We start from the raw sequence: 23044 nt of genomic DNA on the forward strand, positions 1-23044 counted from the left end.
ATCAGACAAAATAGACTTTAAAATAAGGACTATCAGAAGAGACAAAGAAGGACACTACATAATGATTAAGGGATCGATCCAAGAAGAAGATATAACAATTGTAAATATTTATGCACCCAACATAGGAGCACCTCAATACATAAGGCAAAAACTAGCAGCCATAAAAGGGGAAATCGACAGTAACACATTCATAGTAGGGGACTTCAACACCCCACTTTCACCAATGGACAGATCATCCAAAATGAAAATAAATAAGGAAACACAAGCTTTAAATGATACATTAAACAGGATGGACTTAATTGATATTTATAGGACACTCCATCCAAAAACAACAGAATACACATTTTTCTCAAGTGCTCATGGAACATTCTCCAGGATAGATCATATCTTGGGTCACAAATCAAGCCTTGGTAAATTTAAGAAAATTGAAATTATATCAAGTATCTTTTCCGACCACAACGCCATGAGATTAGATATCAATTATAGGAAAAGAGCAGTAAAAAATACAAACACATGGAGGCTAAACAATACACTACTTAGTAACGAAGTGATCACTGAAGAAATCAAAGAGGAAATTAAAAAATACCTAGAAACAAATGACAATGGAGATACAACGACCCAAAACCTATGGGATGCAGCAAAAGCAGTTCTAAGAGGGAAGTTTATAGCAATACAAGCCCACCTTAAGAAGCAGGAAACATCTCGAATAAACAACCTAACCTTGCACCTCAAGCAATTAGAGAAAGAAGAACAAAAAAACCCCAGAGTTAGCAGAAGGAAAGAAATCATAAAAATCAGATCAGAAATAAATGAAAAAGAAATGAAGGAAACAATAGCAAAGATCAATAAAACTAAAAGCTGGTTCTTTGAGAAGATTAACAAAATTGATAAACCATTAGCCAGACTCATCAAGAAAATAAGGGAGAAGACTCAAATCAATAGAATCAGAAATGAAAAAGGAGAAGTAACAACTGACACTGCAGAAATACAAAAAATCATGAGGGATTACTACAAGCAACTCTATGCCAATAAAATGGACAATCTGGAAGAAATGGACAAATTCTTAGAAATGCACAAACTGCCAAGACTGAATCAGGAAGAAATAGAAAATATGAACAGACCAATCACAAACACTGAAATTGAAACTGTGATTAAAAATCTTCCAACAAACAAAAGCCCAGGACCAGATGGCTTCACAGGCGAATTCTATCAAACATTTAGAGAAGAGCTAACACCTATTCTTCTCAAACTCTTCCAAAATATAGCAGAGGGAGGAACACTCCCAAACTCATTCTACGAGGCCACCATCACCTTGATACCAAAACCAGACAAGGATGTCACAAAGAAAGAAAACTACAGGCCAATATCACTGATGAACATAGATGCAAAAATCCTCAACAAAATACTAGCAAACAGAATCCAACAGCACATTAAAAGGATCATACACCATGATCAAGTGGGGTTTATTCCAGGAATGCAAGGATTCTTCAATATACGCAAATCTATCAATGTGATTAACCATATTAACAAATTGAAGGAGAAAAACCATATGATCATCTCAATAGATGCAGAGAAAGCTTTTGACAAAATTCAACACCCATTTATGATAAAAACCCTGCAGAAAGTAGGTGTAGAGGGAACTTTCCTCAATATAATAAAGGCCGTATATGACAAGCCCACAGCCAACATCATCCTCAATGGCGAAAAACTGAAAGCATTTCCACTAAGGTCAGGAACAAGACAAGGTTGCCCACTCTCACCACTCTTATTCAACATAGTTTTGGAAGTTTTAGCCACAGCAATCAGAGAAGAAAAGGAAATAAAAGGAATCCAAATCGGAAAAGAAGAAGTAAAGCTGTCACTGTTTGCAGATGACATGATACTATACATAGAGAATCCTAAAGATGCTACCAGAAAACTACTAGAGCTAATCAATGAATTTGGTAAAGTAGCAGGATACAAAATTAATGCACAGAAATCTCTGGCATTCCTATATACTAATGATGAAAAATCTGAAAGTGAAATCAAGAAAACACTCCCATTTACCATTGCAACAAAAAGAATAAAATATCTAGGAATAAACCTACCTAAGGAGACAAAAGACCTGTATGCAGAAAATTATAAGACACTGATGAAAGAAATTAAAGATGATACAAACAGATGGAGAGATATACCATGTTCTTGGATTGGAAGAATCAACATTGTGAAAATGACTCTACTTCCCAAAGCAATCTATAGATTCAATGCAATCCCTATCAAACTACCACTGGCATTTTTCACAGAACTAGAACAAAAAATTTCACAATTTGTATGGAAACACAAAAGACCCCGAATAGCCAAAGCAATCTTGAGAACAAAAAATGGAGCTGGAGGAATCAGGCTGCCTGACTTCAGACTATACTACAAAGCTACAGTAATCAAGACAGTATGGTACTGGCACAAAAACAGAAAGATAGATCAATGGAATAGGATAGAAAGCCCAGAGATAAACCCATGCACATATGGTCACCTTATCTTTGATAAAGGTGGCAGGAATATACAGTGGAGAAAGGACAGCCTCTTCAATAAGTGGTGCTGGGAAAATTGGATAGGTACATGTAAAAGTATGAGATTAGATCACTCCCTAACACCATACACAAAAATAAGCTCAAAATGGATTAAAGACCTAAATGTAAGGCCAGAAACTATCAAACTCTTAGAGGAAAACATAGGCAGAACACTCTATGACATAAATCACAGCAAGATCCTTCTTGACCCATCTCCTAGAGTAATGGAGATAAAAACAAAAATAAACAAATGGGACCTAATGAAACTTCAAAGCTTTTGCACAGCAAAGGAAACCATAAACAAGACCAAAAGACAGCCCTCAGAATGGGAGAAAATATTTGCAAATGAATCAACTGACAAAGGATTAATCTCTAAAATTTACAGGCAGCTCATGCAGCTCAATAACAAAAAAATAAACAACCCAATCCAAAAATGGGCAGAAGACCTAAATAGACATTTCTCCAAAGAAGATATACAGACTGCCAACAAACACATGAAAGAATGCTCAACATCATTAATCATTAGAGAAATGCAAATCAAAACTACAATGAGATATCATCTCACACCAGTCAGAATGGCCATCATCAAAAAATCTAGAAACAATAAATGCTGGAGAGGGTGTGGAGAAAAGGGAACACTCTTGCACTGCTGGTGGGAATGTGAATTGGTTCAGCCACTATGGAGAACAGTATGGAGGTTCCTTAAAAAACTACAAATAGAACTACCATATGACCCAGCAATCCCACTACTAGGTATATACCCTGAGGAAACCAGAATTCAGAAAGAGTCATGTACCAAAATGTTCATTGCAGCTCTATTTACAATAGCCCGGAGATGGAAACAACCTAAGTGCCCGCCGTCGGATGAATGGATAAAGAAGATGTGGCACATATATACAATGGAATATTACTCAGCCATAAAAAGAAACGAAATTGAGCTATTTGTAATGAGGTGGATAGATCTAGAGTCTGTCATACAGAGTGAAGTAAGTCAGAAAGAGAAGGACAAATACCGTATGCTAACACATATATATGGAATTTAAGAAAAAAAAATGTTATGAAGAACCTAGGGGTAAAACAGGAATAAAGACAGAGACCTACTGGAGAACAGACTTGAGGATATGGGGAGGGGGAAGGGTGAGGTGTGTTAGGGCGAGAGAGAGACATGGACATATATATACTAACAAACGTAAGGTAGACGTACATATATACTAACAAACGTAAGGTAGATAGCCAGCAGCCGCATGGCACAGGGATACCGGCTCGGTTCTTTGTGACTGCCTGGAGGGGTGGGATAGGGAGGGTGGGAGGGAGGGAGACAAAGAGGGAAGAGATATGGGACCATATGTATATGTATAACTGATTCACTCTGTTATAAAGCAGAAACTAACACACCATTGTAAAGCAATTATACCCCAATAAAGATGTTAAAAAAAAAAAAAAAGTAAAGGGAAGTAACAAAAAGAGAAATGCTTTTTAAAAATATGCCTAATTTGGACGTTGAATTTTATCAAAAGCTGTTTTTGCATCTACTGAGATGATCATATGGTTTTTAGTCTTCAATTTGTTAATGTGGTGTGTCACTCTGATTGAGGATATTGAAAAATCCTTACATCCCTGGGATAAATCCTTCTTAATCATGATGTATGATCCTTTTAATGTTTTGCTGGAGTTGGTTTGTACTATTTTGTTGAGGATTTTTGCATCTATGTTCATCAGTGATATTGGCCTGTAATTTTCTTTTTGGTGGTATATTTGTCTGGTTTTGGTTTCAGAGTGATGGTGGCCTCATAGAATGAGTTCAAAAGTGTTCCTTCCTCTACAATTTTTTTTGGAAGAGTTTCAGAAGGATAGGTGTTAACTCTTCTCTAAATGTTTGGTAGAACTCACCTGTGAAGCCACCTGGTCCTGGACTTTTATTTGTTGTGAGTTTTAAAATTACTGATTGAATTGCAGGAAGGTTAACTGGTCTGTTCATATTTCCTATTTCTTCCTGGTTCCAGTCTTGGGAGATTGTGACTTTCTGAGATTTGTCTGTTTCTTCCAGGTTGTCCATTATATTGGCATGTAGTTGCTTGTAGTTGTCTCTTATGATTCTTTGTATTTCTGTGGTGTCAGCTGTAACTTCTTTTTCATTTGTAATTTTATTGATCTGAGTCCTCTCCCTTTTTTTCCTGATAAGTCTGGCTAAAGGTTTATCAATTTTGTTTATCTTTTCAAAGACCCAGCTTTTAATTTCATTGACCTTTCCTATTTTCTTTTTAGTCTGTATTTCATTTATTTCTGCTCTAAACTTTATAATATTTTTCCTTGTACTAACTTTGGATTTTGATTGTTATTCTTTCTCTAGTTGCTTTAGCTGTAAGTTTAGGTTGTTTATTTGAGATTTTTCTTGTTTCCTGAGGTAAGATTGTACTGCTATAAACTTCCATCTTAGAACAGCTTTTGCCATGTCCCATAGGCTTTGGTTTATTGTGTTTTCATTGTCATTTGTCTCTAGGTATTTTTTGATTTCCTCTTTGATTTCTTCAGTGACCCATTAGTTGTTTAGTAGCATATTGTTTAGTCTCCATGTGTTTGCGTGTTTTGCAGTTTTTTTTCTTGTAGTTGATTTCTAGTCTCAGCATTTTGGTTGGAAAATATGCTTGATATGATTTCAATTTTCTTAAATTTACTGAGGCTTGTCTTGTGGCCTAGCATGTGATCAATCCTGGAGAATGTGCCATGTGCCTTTGAAAAGAATGTGTATTCTGTGGCTTTTGGGTGGAATGCTCTATAAATATCAATTAAGTCCATTTGGTCTAATGCATTATTTAAGTACTACATATCCTTATTTATTTTCTGTTTGGATGATCTGTCCATTGATGTAAGTGGGGTGTTAAAGTCTCCCACTATTATTGTGTTACTGTTCATTTATCCTTTCATAGCTGTTAATATTTGCCTATGTATTGAGGTGCTATGTTGGGTACATATATATTTACAATTGTTATATCTTCATCTTGGATTGATTCCTTGATCATTACGTAGCGTCCATAGCTCTCCACCTTTCCTGAATGCAAGCCCGCCTGCCTTCAAAGCCAGACATTCTGGGGCTTGTCTTCCCAGTGTAGCATTCCCAGCTGAGGAGGCTGATGTGGGACTCAAACCCCTCACTCCTTTGGAGGAAGCTCTGCAATTTTGATTATCCTGCTATTTGTGGGTAGCCTACCTGGGAGTGTGGGTTTTGACTATACAGCATCTCTGCCCCTCCTACCCATCTTGTTGTGGTTCCTTCTTTATATCTTTAGTTGTAGGAGATCTTTTCTGCTGGTCCTCAGGTTGTTCTCATCAATAGTTGCTGTGTAAATTGTAGTTTTGGTGTGTCTGTGGGAGAAAGTGAGCTCAGGGGCTTCCTGCTCCACCATCGTGGCTACCTCTTGTTTTGTTCATCTTTGAATCTCCAGTTCTTAGCACGACATCTGTCTTACAGTAGATACTTAGTAGCTTTGTGTTGATTGAAACTGAATAGAATATCACTAGTCAAGATGGAAGAACCTTGGAAAGGTCTTATACCTCTCTGTTAACTCTCACATGAGTCTGATGAATTAACTATCCCTTCATTTGGAGATGGCTGTCCACTAAATATTCACACCAGGCATGCAAAACTGAAAATAGAAGGAATGGTGTTGAGCTTAGTAGCAGTAAAACTAAAAGTCTGAAACTAACTCTGAAGTTATGATGGAAGTGGGATGGAAAGAAGCAAGCAGTCAGGAACTTGTTTCTAAAACCCAAAGCCCAGGAGGAGTTTAATCCTGTAGTCATTTCTGCATGAATTATGGGTAAAGGTTCTCAAATTACAGTACAGTACAGGAAGGTATTATTACATGTTCTTTGGAAATGAATGTAAATGTGAAACTTTTTATTAAGCATAATTTCTTTCTTTACATATTTTTGTCCATTAATAAAGTGTTAACAGTAGAAATTATTGTGTATTTTAAGATTTAAACTGAACAATATATACAAGAAACTGACATTTCATTTGTTCCAATAATTGCTCTACACATTTCTTTAATGATTTTGAAAATGTTAGCATAATGGGAAAAAGTTAGAAGTTGTTTAAAGCTTATTTGTGCTTAAATTATTTGATAGAATCATGGCCATACTTGACCTTTGGCACATTGTAAAGTAAGTCATGTTCTCATTTTTTGATATCGTGAATACTTTAAATGACATGGTCAGCAACATTAGAATTTCAATATAATTCACTGGATCTTATTTTGTGATTTGTCTTGGGTGCCCTTGATTGCGGGATGAATCTTTTTTGTAACCCTTCTCCTTCTGTCACATTTTAAATGTCACCAGGCCAGTATTTATATAATTGTATATATAGATTGTATAATTATATATATCATTGTATATAATTTATATAATTCTCCCTTCCCACCCTTTCTATCCATTTATACCTCCCTCCACATGAGAGGACATTATGCCTCCCTGGACAGTAAAACAATCTCCTTTCAGGATAATCGACTCCTTTCAGAAATTTCTGTGTTCTGTGTTTTGTGCAATATTCTCTACCTCAACATTTCTCCTCCTAGGTAAGATTTCAGATATCCTATTAATTATGTTGTACTTAGCAGCAAATGCAAGACATTTTGTGATTTTTTTTTCATTAAATGAGCAAAGTGAATAATTCTGTTGTTTAGAACAAATGTGAGGGAAGTATTATTATAGGTACTGGTTTTAAAGTCAGACTTGTATGTTCCAGATATGTTTGAATGATTCAGAAAATGTGCATTTTGAACAACCTCCTTGTGGGTTGGGGAGTGCTAAAAGCCTTGGAGGTCTGGACATTCATGAAATTGTCAACAAAAGAATGGGTTGGGGTGTGAGGGGAGGAGGAGACCCTTCAGACAGCATCAAATCAGTGTTTTTAACTTCAGTGAATCAATACGTAGAATGTGAGAGGCGGGGAATTTACCAGAGATCCAGGAGCCACCAGCTAACTCAGTTTGCTTCCTTGTTTTGGGTGGAAGAAGAAGGAAGAAAATGATCAAGGAGTGGATTTTAAACTCAGAACAGAAGAATTTATGTTGAAAAGTAAATAGTACTGGGCAAGAAAAAGTCAGATGACGTGTCCTCTCACAGGTTACAAAGGGCGATTATGCTGATATAGGAGGACTGGGACACAACAGCCCCCCCGGGGGAAAATGGCTACGTCTGCGTAAGGTTGTTTACATTATCCTGCCAGTTTCTTGCTAGACAGAGTTTCACCATCCACATGCCTCTGCAGGTCACCAGTTAGAGTCCTGTGTGTGTGTCTGTCTTGGAGGATCCTGGGGCAGCCAGGCCCCCGTCTCTGTGTCCTGAGCCTGGGCAGCTCTTTGGGGCAGGTGGAGAGCATCGCTTGAACTCTTGGAGGGAGTTGGTGCACGTGCTTGGGAAGGTGGTCTGGACAGAAGAGAGGACTCTGAAGACGTGAGGGGGGCAGCAGGAGAGCTTAACCTCCTAGTGCACTTGAGGAGACTGAAAATTCTGGGAAGTGCTGAGCACGGCGGGAGCTGAGTTACCGTCACTGCTAGTGAGGGTGGCAGAGTCACCTGTGGGATCCAGGTTGGGGTAAGGGGACAGTGCTGCTGGGTGAGGCAGCTGCTGACCTAGGGACCTTTAGAGGATGCAAAAGCACATGCCACCACCCTCCTCCAGCAGCGGCCCTGCAGGAGGCGCTGCAGCCTGGGTGGGGCTCCGGCACCACCACTCCTGACAAGGAGGAGACACCTGTAAAGTCAGCACAGCCTAGGGAGACCCACCCTCCTCTACCCCCAATAGGTCACCTTCCGGGGAGGGGGTGTGCCCTTTATTATCTTGTCGTAAAAGGGAAAGTGGAGATGACTAATTGATATCTCTCATCAAGATAAGAAAAAGCAACTTTGCCCTAAGAACATTATGGGGATTGGAGTTTCAGAGGTTCTAGACGGGGCTTTGAGTTAATGAGTCTTTTACTAATAAACACCAGAAGAATATGGCCCGCAAAAGAGGGTTATACTCAGAAATTTAGTGGGAAACATACATTTGTTCTCTACGTCTGTGACTCTATTTCTGCTTTGCAAATAGGTTCATCTGTACCATTTTTTTCTAGATTCCACATGTATGCGTTAATATGTGATATTTGTTTTTCTCTGACTTACTTCACTCTGTATGACAGTCTCTAGGTCCATCCACGTCTCTACAAATGACCCAATTTTGTTACTTTTTATGGCTAATATCCTATTGTCTGTATGTACCACATCTTCTTTATCCATTCATCTGTCAATGGACACTTAGGTTGCTTCCATGTCCATGTATGGACGCCAAGGGGAGAAGTGGGGGGTGGGATGAATTGGGAAATTGGGATTGACACATACACACTACTATGTATAAAACAGATAACTAATGAGAACCTACTGTATAGCACAGGGAACTCTACTCAGTGCTCTGTGGTGACCTAAATGGGAAGGAAATCCAAAAAAGAGGGGATATATGCATACATATAGCTGATTCACTTCACTGTACAGCAGAAACTAACACAACATTGTAAAGCAGCTATACCCCAATTAAAAAAAAGTTTAGTGGGAAACAGAAGTTACAACACACAGTTGGATTAAACACAGTTGGTCAGAAAGTTCATATTTATGTCCAGTGCCCCATTTCTTCAATTATTTCTTCAAATAATTAATGGTCACAAATACCTGGGTTTTTTTTTTTTTTTTTTAAATAAAGAGAGCTGTTTCTGGAGAGAAATGATACTTACTGGATTATAAATCTTACTCCACAGCTGAGGACAGAGACTTGCTAATTCCTCCACACACCCTGACCGGCATCTGATAGCAGTAAAGAGAAATTGTTATAGTCTTAAGGAGAAAATAAACTGACTTTAAGAACTGAATTTTGGATATATAACTTGTAACAGTGATGAAAAATACCACAGCAACCCAATAATCTGTATTTATTTTGTCTGTGTAATTGATTAAATAACGTGAAGTCTGTTTGCTTAGTCTCTTGTCAGCAATGGCTTTCATGCAAGGTGGCTATTTTTGATCAAGTTTATTCCTGAATACTACTGGGATCTACCTTGAATGCTGAGCTAAGAATTGATCTACCATCTTGAAGCATTTCCCACCTAGCTTCATTATTTCTAGTTTTAATTTCTGGGTCAGAGAACACAGAAAGAAATATCCTCTGAGAAGAGGTCCAATCATCCTCTTTAAAACAAACTGAGAATATTTATTACACAGGTTTTAAGATTAACTAACTATTCATGGCAACAGCGTGTTTATTTTTATAGCCCTTCTGAGTCTTTTACAATTGTCTCATCTCTGGACTAGTAACCCTTGAGGCCAGATGTTAGATCTACTGAAATGCATTCAGAAGCTCAAAACAATATTCATGTAAGTTACTGGAACTCCATTAAATCTAAATAAATGTAATTTTATCACATGGACGTATTTGGCTAGTTTCTTCAAGAGAGAGGTGCTGGAATTAATTTGTATTTCATTTCAAATGATTTAAAGTGGATTCTACCAATTCGGATGACAATATCATATTTTACTTTCTAATTGAAAACAATATTTTCTTTATTCTTTTTTTCCCATGACAAGGCCTCCCATTCTACCAAAGTAATAATATTCTACCAAATGCTAAATAAGCCGACATAATTGGAATCTCCTCTAATCAGTGATTCTGGTCATTAGATGCTTTAGATACTTAATAACTGTTAAATTGATCATCCTTGCTCCTCTTCAAGTTTGGAATATTTAAGTCCTATTACTGCAGATTCAATCATTGAACTACATTAGTACTTAGCAGTGCAGGGATATTGAATTGAAATCCATGTACTGTTCAGATCACCAGGCAAGAGGACCTTTTGGCTTCTCTTCTGTCTATCAGAGAATTAAATACCAATTCATTCGAAAAACAGCAAAGACTTTTAGAAAAAAATTGAGCTTGAGTTCACGTGGGGATACCTATATTCCAGATCTCAGAGATTTAATAATTTTGGGAACCTCATAAAAGCAACCTTAAGAGTTAGGCTTAACTGACCTTTTTCATATGACAAAGTATTTTCAAATTAAACCTCCTCTTGGTGGTTAGTGTTTAGTTATTTACCTTTTGCACAATTAAACATCCCAAAATTATTCAAATGGAGAGCAATTTTTTTGTTTGTTTTCTGGAAACAGGACTGGCCTGGCGAGATAAGGTTTCTGAATGACCTCTGGGGAAGCTCACCTAGAAGGTATCTGTGGATACCTGTCCCCGGCAGTAAGAGGCTTTTGGATGTTGATTGTGTCACTGAATGAGTTGACCTATGACATCTCCAAATCCATGACATGAAGGGCTGATGAGTCACAACAGGGTTCAGGAGCACCTATGCCTTGGGGACTTTTACCAACACACATACTTGTTTCCATTTGGTGTTTACTTTATTTCAGCCTGAATAAACTTCAGTTTTGGAGCCTTGAGCTGCAAACCATGAACACCTCCAGGAGATGCTTCTTAGAGCTGCGAGAGGTGGATTCAGGAGCAGTTTTCAAGGATAGTTTGTCACCCAACCCCATGGCTGGTTCTTAAAGCAGCTGTCCTCAGGCAGGCACTGCCAAATATATTTGATGGATGTCGTTCCCAGGTTTCTGGGACCACATAAAGCAAAGCCTGGGCACCAAAATTACAGAAGAATGGGCTTAAATGGGAGACTTTCATTTTTGACATTGCTTTTCAATGCAATGCACAGCAGTAAAAGTTGCACTTTTGCTGGAAGCCGGTTAAAATGTGAAAGGTCATATTCACTCCAGAATTAAGGAAAGTTTCATGATTTGAATCATATCCCTGTGAGCATAAAACCAGGTAAAGTTGGCTAGCTAATCATCATCAAAAGGACGATTTAAACCGAGAAAGATTTAAACTCAGTCTTTCTTGCTGGTGATGATTGTAGATGATTGTGATTCCTTAACACAAGAGGTTTAAGGAGTAATGCTAAAAGGCTGGGTAAAGAAAAGTACTCTCTGTAAAGAAAACTTGTTTTTTTTTCATTCTTATCATCAGTTGTTTGGGGGACTGAGAGACCTGCACCCTTTGATTTATTTTCTGACAGTTTTATTGAGGACATACAGGTGGTCTATACAGTTCATGCCAGTCTTACAGATGAAGTGATTTCTCCAGTCAGATGGGGCTGCCATCACAGGGGCAATTTGAGACATGAGAACGACATGAAGTAACCTTTCTTTGCACGAAATCTGCTTATTTTACAAATACATCATAAGATGGATGGGAAGGGGGTTGGAGAAGCAGTTACCCATGGCGTTGGTTTGGCAGACAGGAGGTGGGAGCCTGTTTTTCAGGCTAAGTTCATGTCACCTGGATGGGGCAGAGCAGAAACTTAAACCTATGTTTGTCTCCAAAGGCTCTTAAAGTGAAGATAAAAGTTCCTCTTTCAAAGAGCTGTCCTAAGGTTTAAATGAGCCAGGATGCATGTAGAGTAGCTAAATATAGTCCTGGCCCTTAGCCAGAGCTCCCCAAAGGATCCCTCACTGGCCTTGTAATAATGGAAGCGTTCATTACATTGACCCCTTCTAGTTCTGCCTCTAGATACGATACCAGTTACTCTTCAATAACTGCAGCTAATACTGATTGATAATGATAATAATTGTGCTACCCAGGGCCAAACTCTGGGACCACACCTTCCTCCGTCTGAGATGAAGGCCTGTTAAACAGTGATCATTTAAGGAAGTGAAATAGGGCAGGTTTGATGGCTGGTTTAAGTTACAGTCGTTTGTCATTTCCTATTGCCCTTTGCACTCACTGCGCCTACAGGAGCCGTGTGAGAGGCCCCTTGAAGGAGCCTTCCTGTCCCTCCTTGTAAACACACACCAGATGTGCCTTTTGCATTGCCTGCCCGGCCAGGGTTCACCCAGGGCAGGAAGCGGGACGGCTGTGTCCCCCTTTATACCCCAGCCCCCAAGCCTGTAGATGGCTGCGCTGGAAGGACAGGGGACCCTCAGCCACCCAGACCAGGGCTTCGAGTGAATGGATTCTCACCATATTTCCCACTCTGAGAGAAATCAGCATGCATTTGTCATCTTTTATTAATATTCGGCTAATTATCCTTACTCTGAAGATGAATACTGCATGGCCCACTGGTTCCCAGACAGCAGTTTTGCAAGCAAAGGAATTAGAAGCAGATGAGTCCTGCATCCTGCTGTGTTCTTTGGTTTGCCTTTTTGGTGTGGACAGGTGTGTCTCAGTCACCAACCACCATGTAACAAATCAACCTAAACCTTACTGATGTCAAACAATGATTTATGATTTCTCTTTGATTCCGCGGCTTGATGGGGTTGCTCCTCTGCTGGTTTCACAGGGGTCACCATGTGGCTGCATCCAGCAGGAAGGGTGGCTGGGAGCCTGGCAGAGCTGAGCCTCTCTCCAGTTGGTACATTCACTCCAGACTTCACAGCATGGAAGTCTCAGGAAAACCATCTAAGGGAAGGAAAAAAACCTACAAGTCTCTTGCACCTAGCATCATTTCCATGACATGCTGTTGGTCAAAGAAAGTCACAAAGCCAGCCCTGACTCAGGGGATGGCAAACAGACCCACCTCTTGAGAGGAGCAGTGGCAAGCACAATACAAACAAGCACGAGAGGAATTGTTTCCACCATCTCTGAAACCAAGCTAACACAAATTGCAAAAATACACATGATGTGAATGTTGCATCATTTGCAAATATTTTCTCCCATTCTGTAGGTTGTCTTTTTGTTTCGTTTAAGGTTTCCTTTGCTGTGCAAAAGGTTTTAAGTTTAATTAGGTCCCATTTGTTTATTTTTGGTTTTATTTCCATTGCTCTAGGAGATGGATCCAAAAAAATATTGCTGTGATTTACGTCAGAGGTCTTTAATCCATTTTGAGTTTATTTTTGTGTATGGTGTTAGGGAGTGTTCTAATTTCATTCTTTTACATGTAGCTGTCCAGTTTACCCAGCACCACTTATTGAAGAGACTGTCTTTTCTCCACGATGTATTCTTGCCTCCTTTGTCATAGATTAATTGACCATATGTGTGTGTGTTTATTTCTGGGCTTTCTATCCTGTTCCATTGATCTATATGTTTGGTTTTGTGCCAGCACCATACTGTTTGGATTACTGTATCTTTGTAGGGTAGTCTGAAGCCAGGGAGTATGATTCCTCCAGCTCTGTTCTTCTTTCTGAAGATTGTTTTGGCTATTTGGGGTCTTTTGTGTTTCCATAAAAATTAAAAACATTTTTGTTCCAGTTTTGGGATTAATTTCCAAAATATACATAGAGCTCATACACCTTAAAAAAAACAAAAAACAAAAAACAACCCAATCAAAAATGGGCAAAAGACCTAAATAGACATTTCTCCAAAGAAGACATACAGATGGCCAATAGGCACATGAAAAGATGCTCAAAATCACTAATCATTAGAGAAATGCAAGTCAAAACTACAATGAGGTATCATCTCACACCAGTCAGAATGGCCATCATTAAAATATCTACAAGTAATAAATGCTGGAGAGGGTGTGGAGAAAAGGAAACCCTCATACACTGTTGGTGGGAATGTAAATTGATACAGCCACTGTGGAGAACAGTATGGAGGTTCCTTCAAAAACTAAAAATAGAGTTACAATATGATCCTGCAATCCCACTCCTGGATATATATATCAGGAGTAAACTCTAATTCTAAAAGATACATGCACCCCAATGTTCATAGCAGCACTACTTACAATAGCCAAGGCATGGAAGCAACATAAATGTCTGTCAACAGATGAATGGATAAAGAAGATGTGGTATATATATATACAATGGAATATTACTAAGCCATAATAAAAGAAGGAAATAATGCCATTTGAAGCAACATGGATGGGCCTAGAGACTATCATTCTAAGTGAAGTTAAGTCAGAAAGAGAAAGAAAAATATATGATATCACTTCATTTGTATCTAAAAAAATGATACAAATAAACTTATTTACAGACAGAAATAGACTCACAAATATAGAAAACAAACTTATGGTCACCAAAGGGGATAGTGGGGGGGCAGTAAATTAGGAGTTTGGGAGCAGCACATACACACTGCTATATATAATATATATATATATAATAGGTAAATAACAAGGACTTACTGTATAGCGTAGGGAACTATGTTCAATATCTTGTAATAATCTATAATGGAAAAGAATCTGAAAAAGAATATATACATATATATATATATATATTATAATACATATTATGTATATATCTGAATCACTGTGCTGTCACCTGAAACTAACACAACATTGTAAATTAACTATATTACTATAAACAAAAAGGTTAATTTAAAAAAAAGAAGAAAGTCGCTCCAACATTGGTGATGCAATTACTAGACTTTTCTACTTAAGGTGAGGTTTATCTTGTTAAAGATGGTTCAGTACAAATACTCCATAGGGCTAACTTGGAAGCATTCTGACATAAGATATTGTATATCTAGCTTGTTCAAAGATGCAGATTTGACTTGCTGGGCTTGTCAGTAAGTAACCTCCTATATGTCTGGCACAACCACATGGAATCATTCATTTATTCATGCCTGCATGCATTCATTCAGATATATATTTGAACATGCATTCCTATGTGAAGCCCTGAACTAGGCACTGGAGGAGGGTGAGTAGCCAGATTAGTCAGACATCTTTTCTACACTTAAAGTATTACCATTGACAGTTATCTTTTTCTTCTTACCTTTGCTGATCCCAACAGGACCAACTTCTCCTCTGTGATTTTTTTTAGATTGTAGTTTTTTAAAGTCAGCTACTTTTTTTTTTTTTTTCTTTCAGCAAGAGCTCTTTTTGTTCTTTCCACATAAGCCTCTATTAAGAAGCTGTAACTCTAATGGGATGTAAATGTAAAGAAAATGTCTTATGGCATACTCCACATGCAGACACCCAGAGGCATCCATTTTCTTGGACACTTAAAACAATATGAAAAATTGAGGGAAAGCCAAAGATTAAGCCATTAATAGCTACAAAGCTATTACAGTTTAGTAGCAGGAACATCCAATGACAACTCACACAAATCTTGGGCACTTTGGGGTTTTGCTGGTGGCAGGCACAAATAACATTCATTTATTATTTGTACATTTATGCAGAAAATATTCATTCTGTTTTTATTGTACATTAGGCCTGTTTTAAATGAGGGATTTTGCAGTGAAAGAAGAAAAACAAAGTTCTTGTCCCCATGTAACTTAAATTTTAGTCAAGAGAAACAGACAGCAAAAAATATGTGATTTGTCAGGTAGTGATAAACAGTATGGAAAAAAACGAAAGCAGAGGAAGATGAGGGAAAACCAGCGAAGAGTCTGAGAGGGGCTGGACGGTGGGGTAAAAGGAAAATCAGGAAGAAATGGTGTCCCATTGGGTGGCAAGTATTTTGAGAAAGGAATGACCGCTGTTTCAAAGGCTGCTGAAGTCTGAGGATGGGCTGTTGTGTTTGGCAATGTGTCCATTGGTGACCCTGACACGAACTCTTTCGTGGAGTGGTGCAGAGAAAAGCCAAATTAGTTTGATTTCAATAGAGAATGGGAGGAGAGGAAGGGGAGACAGAGAATATAAAACTCTCTTACAGACATTTTGCTGACAGGCATAGTGAGGAACGGGATGGTAATTGGAGGGAGATGGGGCCACAGAAGGTAATTTTATACGATAGGAAATATGGCAGCATGTTTGGTGCTATCGGAAATGATCTAGTACAGTGGGAATGGCTGATGATGTGGAAGGTAGAGGGGCGATTTCTGGAGTGGTGTCTTTGAGTAGTTGAGGAGCATGGTTTGCTCTAGAACATATATAAAAATTGTTATTAATTTTTTGAGCATATATCCAAAGTATATCGGGTTGGCCAAGAAGTTGGCTCGGGTTTTTCCATAGGATGGTACAGAAAACTCCGAGCAAACTTTTTGGCCAAACCAATATATGCATACATTAAAATTTTTTATTTATATACTACTTTAATAGCATGCTATATGCATTTCAAAACACATATAAAAATCTAATTAAATCTTTGGAGGAAAATATACATAAATAGAAGGCCCAGTATTCTCCCTCCAAACCACACAGATAGTCCTACACACATGCTCGTTGAGGTGTGTGCACTGTACTTTGGGGTTCTTACCTTTAGACAAGGTCACTGTCTGACACTGACTTATCAAAAAGCAGTTGGAAGGAAAGATCTTGGTCGTTCAGGTTTGAGAATACGAGGTTTCCTTTTATTCTGTTTTCTGCCTCAGAAAGTGTTTCGACCTTAAGCAACACCTTAAAAAGGGCAAGGACTTTAAACGTAGCGCTTGGGGTTATTTAGTTAAAACGTTCTTCAAATACTCTTAGAGGTTACTTTTGTCACATGTAGTGTCACAAAATGCAAAAACAACAACAACAAAAAACAAACTCAGAAAGAGGAACAGCCACATTTCAATTTTTATTTGTGGATGGTGAGTCGCTTTTTAACCATAGGTCTTTCCCATAACTTTCTCAAATCCATGACTGAAGGACAAAAAATATGCATCTCCTCATAGGTACAAACTAAAACCTTTTGCCACATGACAGGAAGAGTGAGAGATGTGTCTATTTTTCTTTTTTCCTGTAGTTTCTGTGTGAAAAAAATGCAGTTGCCAGCTGATGGGCAAACTAAAAACGTGTCCCCAAGTTGCAAAGAGTACGGAGTGTAAATGTCAGGCGCTGGAGCTTTTCCCAGAAGTCGCATCCTCAGGAAGGTATTTTTCCTAATTATGAGGCTGAAATTATTGGCACAACAAAAACTGTTCCGTGATTGGCTAACATAATACAATAAAACAATGGTGTCAAGTTGCACCACTATGAATATCCGTAAGGTGGTCAAAGGAGTCCTTCCCACAGTTTCACTGTGGTCCCAGTTGTAACCTGATGTCTCCAGGTTTGTCAGAAAAACACCCAGGTACAAGTGCCCCATTCGCAGGGTGTGGATCTCTTCCTCTAGAGACAGGATGGCCCTAAATCAGCCTTTCCATTGCAGGGGGAGCCGTCATGCTCCACATCTCCACGCGAGAGCCATCCTTTTCCTGACGGCTCGGGCTGTAGGACCCCTGAGTTGCCCTCTTGTTGGAGGCAACGGCGGAGGCCACCACTGCCAGGAAGAGGATCAACAACAAGGCTAAAGTCACTGAACCGACGGCGGCGAAGACGTCTGAGAGCAAGTCGTCTGCCAACTGCAAGGATAGAAATAATTGTGATGTGAGTTACAGAGCAAAGGAGAATGCCCAGGTCAAGGAACTACCCTGGAATGGAAAGCAAGCAGAGCGCAGGTGCCACTCAGTGCTGGAGAAAGATCAAGGTGTGGAAGGAAAGTCAGGTGTCCTTATTCCCAGATCATGAGAATGTGACTGTCTCTAGAGTCCAAGGTCTAGAGTCAGAAAGTGAGGCAGGAGACACCTACTGTGTCTACTCTGTGTCTTAATTTCAGTGACTGAGGTCATTTGTGTGACATCAAGGCCAAACGATGAACCCACACGTTTATTTGTAAAATAGTTCTGCATCTATAGAGATGTATGTCTCACAGTCTTTCGACTCCCTTGCAAAAAGTTCTGATTTTGCACTGAAAAAAAAAAAGGTTGTTTTACAGCCTTTCTTGGGAAAGGAAGAAAATTAAATTAGCTGGATCTCATGGGAAAGATCTCGAGCCATAGGCTGGGCTGCAATGCGCTGGTTTCCACAGTCATCACTTTGGCTTGGATTCGATGTGACAATTGAAGGGTTGTGAAAACACACGTGCGCCACGTGGAACTAAACCTGGGAACAGAAAACTGCAGGCAGAGCCCCGCATGGAGGAGCTGGGTCCTGGACTCTCAGGGGTGTGCCTTGGACAGAGTGGTTTGCCTAATGTTGATTCCAATGTGTTTGTCAAGCACTTTTTAGCAATGGGTAAAATGAAACTGATTTAGTTGCATAGAAATATTAAAGACAGGACACAGTTGCTATTTGAATTTTTAACAGGTTTTCAAAGAAATATTTCTGTCAGGGTAAGTAAAAGCAGAAGTAAACTAGTTTACCTTCTCATTTAGCTTTCTCTAGGACCCATTTCCTGTTACCTAAGCAAGCTACTGTTATAAATGTAATCTGTTAGTTTAACATCCTAGGGAATTTTAAACACCTTTGTTTTCCTTTGTGTTTTTATTTTGCTGTTGTTGTTCACTGTGCTTTGATTTAGCCATTATATAATTAATATAATCCTTTAATACTGTATCTCTTCATAATATTGTCTTGGGTGTACTCACTATGAGCCTTGTTTGAATGTGCTTCATTAGTTTCCTCATTCATTCAACAATGCTTATTGACTATCTGCTATAAACATTGAACTGAGCTAGGAGATAAAAATAGAAGATAAGTCAAAGTCTGAAATCTGGAGCTCAGATACGCACGCACATATACACAGATAATCATACATTATAAACAGATTATGATAATGTCATAAATGAACCGCATAGGAGTGTAGGTAGAGTAATATTGGAATGTGGCATGTGATTACCTTTTGAAGGATAAATGAACATTCAAATAGTTCGAGCGGGAAATTCTACTTGGATGAAACAATTTGAAATCAAAAGGCCAAGAGTATATAAAAGTCCTTAGAGTTTGGGGAAACAGTAGGAAATCCGGCGTGACCAAATGTATTGTCCATAAACGTGTACGTTTGAGTGGGAAAAGGATTTAAAAAGTTGGTGAGAGACAGAACTATATGGTAGATGAATCTGGACAAGAAATTTGAAGGCCACACTAAGATTTGGACTTGGTCCTGAGGTCAGTGGGAGCCAGTGAAGGTGTTTAAGTGAGAGCATGATATGATCAAGTCTGTGTTTCATTAAAACTTGGCTCTGGTAACAGGGTGGAGGGTGGGTGGAAGTGAAGGTGGGGCTGGAGGTGGAGGAAATAGGAGCTTATTGTATTAGTCGTGGTGAGATGACCTCGGTCTAAGTTTGCCAGTGGAGTGAGACTCGAAGAGGAAAAGGTGGAAAGAGACTTGGGAGGCGGAGCCAGTCCATGGCAGACTGTGCGAGCGAGGCTGGGGGGAGCGGAGGGAAGACAAAAATGGTCACCACAGGAGGTGACCCTGTTGGCTGGGGTCTCATTAGCTGGGATAAGATACACAGGAGCAGAAACAGGTGTGCACGGGAAGACTGCCTTTAGGCTGGGAAAAGCTAGCGTCAGGTTCCTGGGCAACATTCAGGTGTGTGCTGCTACTCTCCACATTATTGTCTAAAATTCTGGGTCACAGCAACTTTTCCAGTTATTGGAGAAAAGCATATAGAGTTTCATAGAATTCAGTCGTTCTTGAGAAAAACTGTTTACCTCAACTAGAGGGCAGGTTCTCCGGCCACACTGTATGGCAATCACATTCTTTATCTGTAGGGATAACTGTGGGCTGGGACAGATGAATACAGCCATAGACCTGGCCTTGAAAGCTCAAGAGCCTGGGTCTCAGCAGGCAGATGGATCCCTTGGTGTTATCTGGGGACCTCTAGAGTGTGTAACCCTCTTGTTCCTAGATGCTGAATTCTCCTTAATCTGTCCAGTAAACTGTGTCATCTTTGGGAGTCAAGAGTCAATGGTTGTTCTGCTGGGTGGGTGAGTTGGGAGGGTCCACACCCATACAGAGAGGAGACGAATCACTTGGTTTGCCTCTGTTTTCTAAACTTCTCTGGTGTCTTCTCATTTGGGCTGAGAATGATTGCATGGGGAAAACTAAGGCCACCCAGACCCTAGCACCTGCCGCCCTGCAGCTGGAGAGGGAGGGGACATGGCAGGTGTAGGCGCTGAGTTCTCGTTGGGACCCCAGTTCTGGCAGAACCAGAGGACTGATCCGCTTCACTTATCTCAGGACCTGCGGGGAACCAAGGCTCTTGTCTGTAGAGGCTCCACTGCTCTCAGCAATGTGGAGAGAATGGAAGGGCCAGCTCTAGACCCAAGAGAAACCCCCTGCCTCTACCGGCTGTGTGCTGAGCGGCGGGCCTCAGCCAGTCCCTGCAAGACCCTGGGTTTGATCACCTGTAACACCAGATCCTAGCATCTACTCCCAGGGATGGGAATCAGGAGACACAACAGATGCAAAAGCCAAAGAGAATGTCCCAGAGTAAGTTCCCAGCGCAGGAGAATGCGAGCAACCGTGAAGATGTGATGTATCACCTCGCTGACTTCATTCAATTCTGAAAGATGAAGCAGAACTCCCTCAATGCCTCCAGATACAACCCGGGAACCAACCTACAAACCTAACGCAGCAATTCCGAGCTTCAGATAAAGTTTTGGATGAAATGGCTGGCCTAGGATACCAGATAGGGCACGTGACTCGGCTTTGGTGGGGAGCTGAGGGAGTCAATTTGAAATCGCCTCTGGAGGGCCCTTTGCTTTTGAATTGCCCTGGCTGAAAGGCCTTTTTTGCTCCGCTATTCTTCAACTGGGCTTAAAATACACAGCCCTGGAATGGATCCTTTGATAACTGAAACTGCTGGGACACAGGAACTGACAAGGCCGCCAGGTGTGGACCGTCCTGAAAAACAGCGTGAGTTTAAGGCCAGGCCTGTTTGGATGGGTTGTGCTGCTAATGCTGCACTTTTGAATAACCTTTTTCAGAAAAGATAGACCCCAAATTAATTAAAATTTCATGTAAAATTACTTTTCAGATGGCTTATGCTGCAATCTGTATTGTTAACATCCTGTTTAAATGTACATTTTATACATGATCACATTAAACTGTGGTGACTCTGAACTCCCCATCTGCAGAATAAAATAAATAGGTGCTTCATTTTTTTTCCTCCATGGAAGATTCATTCTGAAACATTGACTGGTTGTGGCCAAATGTGACCCAAGGCAAGGATGCACGCTGGCATTCTCGGGGGAAACTGCCAAAACTTATTTTGAACCTTCTCACCTGAGCCTAGGCTTGAACACGCTGGAAATACACATTAGCTTTTTTCCCTTAAACTCCAGAAGAGGAATTCTATACTGTGATTCCTCTGAGGGGAGACTGGAAACAGAATGCATTTGCAAAACAGACGGAAATGGGTTTGAATCCAGTTTTGCCACTGGTGTCCTACACTTATCTCTGCTGTTTGCCCACCTGTAAAGCGGGAGTGACAGTTCCTGTGTCCTAGGCTTGCTCTGAGACATGGAATATCCAGGTGTGTGGAGTTTCTCTGAGGGGCAGGCTCAGAAGGGAAGTCAGTCCTTGTGGCCACTCCTGTTTAGCACTCTTCAGAGGGATGACCCTTCCCCGGCTGATTTCCCCGGTCCTGCTTGGGCATCAGAACACCCACCAGATGCCACCCACTCTGGCAACAAGTCGGGACTCAGAGCCCAACCTGGGAGCCGAGAGGCGGCAGCCGCTGACCTGGAGCTGGCAGGGGTCTGGGTCATCTGGCCGTCAGGGCCCACAGCCCCTCACTAGCTGACTCCTGGTCAGTTCATCTGATTTTGAAAACACAGAACGAGCTGGCTTGTCTGGAAAGGAAAAGACATGAGACTATCTCTGTCCTCAGCACCAGGATCCTCCTGTCATAATATTTAGGGCCAATTTGGAAAAATGTGAAAATAATAAACACATTGGAAGGAGCCTGGAAAAACAGGATATCTTAGGAAACTTGGCCTCCTATTTCCAGGTGAAAGGAGGTGAAGACGTTAAAGCTTTGACTTGAGGTGAGGAAATTCTAGGACTGAGGCCATGGTTTCCCCCTTAGGGGCATATTTTTCTCACGTCGGATTTTGTAAAATCAGCAGAAGTACGTTTGTAGTTGAAAAAACCAGAAATGTTGGGAGTTAAAAACTGGCTCCTAAAAAACACTAGGGTGGAGTGAATTCCCCAAATCCTTCTTAGAATTCAGTTTATATGTTCGTTGTGTGGAAATATGTGGAGACAGTTGAAGACAGGAAGTTAGAATGTTTGGATGTGCTAGTTGATTACAGGTTATATTCCAGCTTCAATATGTGAGTTTCTGAAATGTGTGTGTGTGTGTGTGTATGTGTGTGTGTGTGTAGTGTTACACAAGCACATAATAGTACGTTATGTACTATTATGAGCATTAATGATTAATGGGAAAAATACTTTAAAGATGTGTTTTTACAAAGCTGGTTATATTTACCTTCCATCTGTGTATCTAAAGTGAAATGAGGACATCTCTTTGACTCTCATCCTTCAAATTAAAAATAGAGATAGATGAGAGAGAGAGAGAGAGAGAGCAAGCAGCTCTTGTGAATCACTATTGTAACAAGTAGGTCTTCAATTTGGTGGATGGTAGAAAACTCCCACACAGACCTGGGTCCTTGAACTATCTCTTATTAGTGAATTGCTAGGAACAGCCGTTTCCATAGTAATACTGAATACGTGCCAGAACTCTGTTTTTAAATGAATATTGCTGCAGCAGCCAATTTTCAACCATAAATACACTGTCCACTTTACAGTTATAAGGGGGGAAACAGGGTACTGAGAAGCTGA

The 23044-nt window shown here is 40.0% G+C and overlaps 1 protein-coding gene across 2 annotated transcripts in view; it reads right to left on the reverse strand.

Moving 5' to 3' along the window:
• Nucleotides 1-17558: 17558 nt before the first annotated feature.
• Nucleotides 17559-23044, reverse strand: part of CRB1 (crumbs cell polarity complex component 1) — a 147034-nt gene continuing 141548 nt past the window's right edge. For both annotated transcript variants that reach the window (XM_007459660.1, XM_007459661.1), the window contains one exon: nucleotides 17559-17774. In XM_007459660.1, coding sequence (XP_007459722.1) covers nucleotides 17559-17774 — 216 coding nt within the window. The remainder of the gene's footprint in view (nucleotides 17775-23044) is intronic.

The sequence above is a fragment of the Lipotes vexillifer genome, unplaced genomic scaffold (genome assembly GCF_000442215.2).
Source record: "Lipotes vexillifer unplaced genomic scaffold, Lipotes_vexillifer_v1.1 scaffold830, whole genome shotgun sequence".
NCBI lineage: Eukaryota > Metazoa > Chordata > Mammalia > Artiodactyla > Lipotidae > Lipotes > Lipotes vexillifer.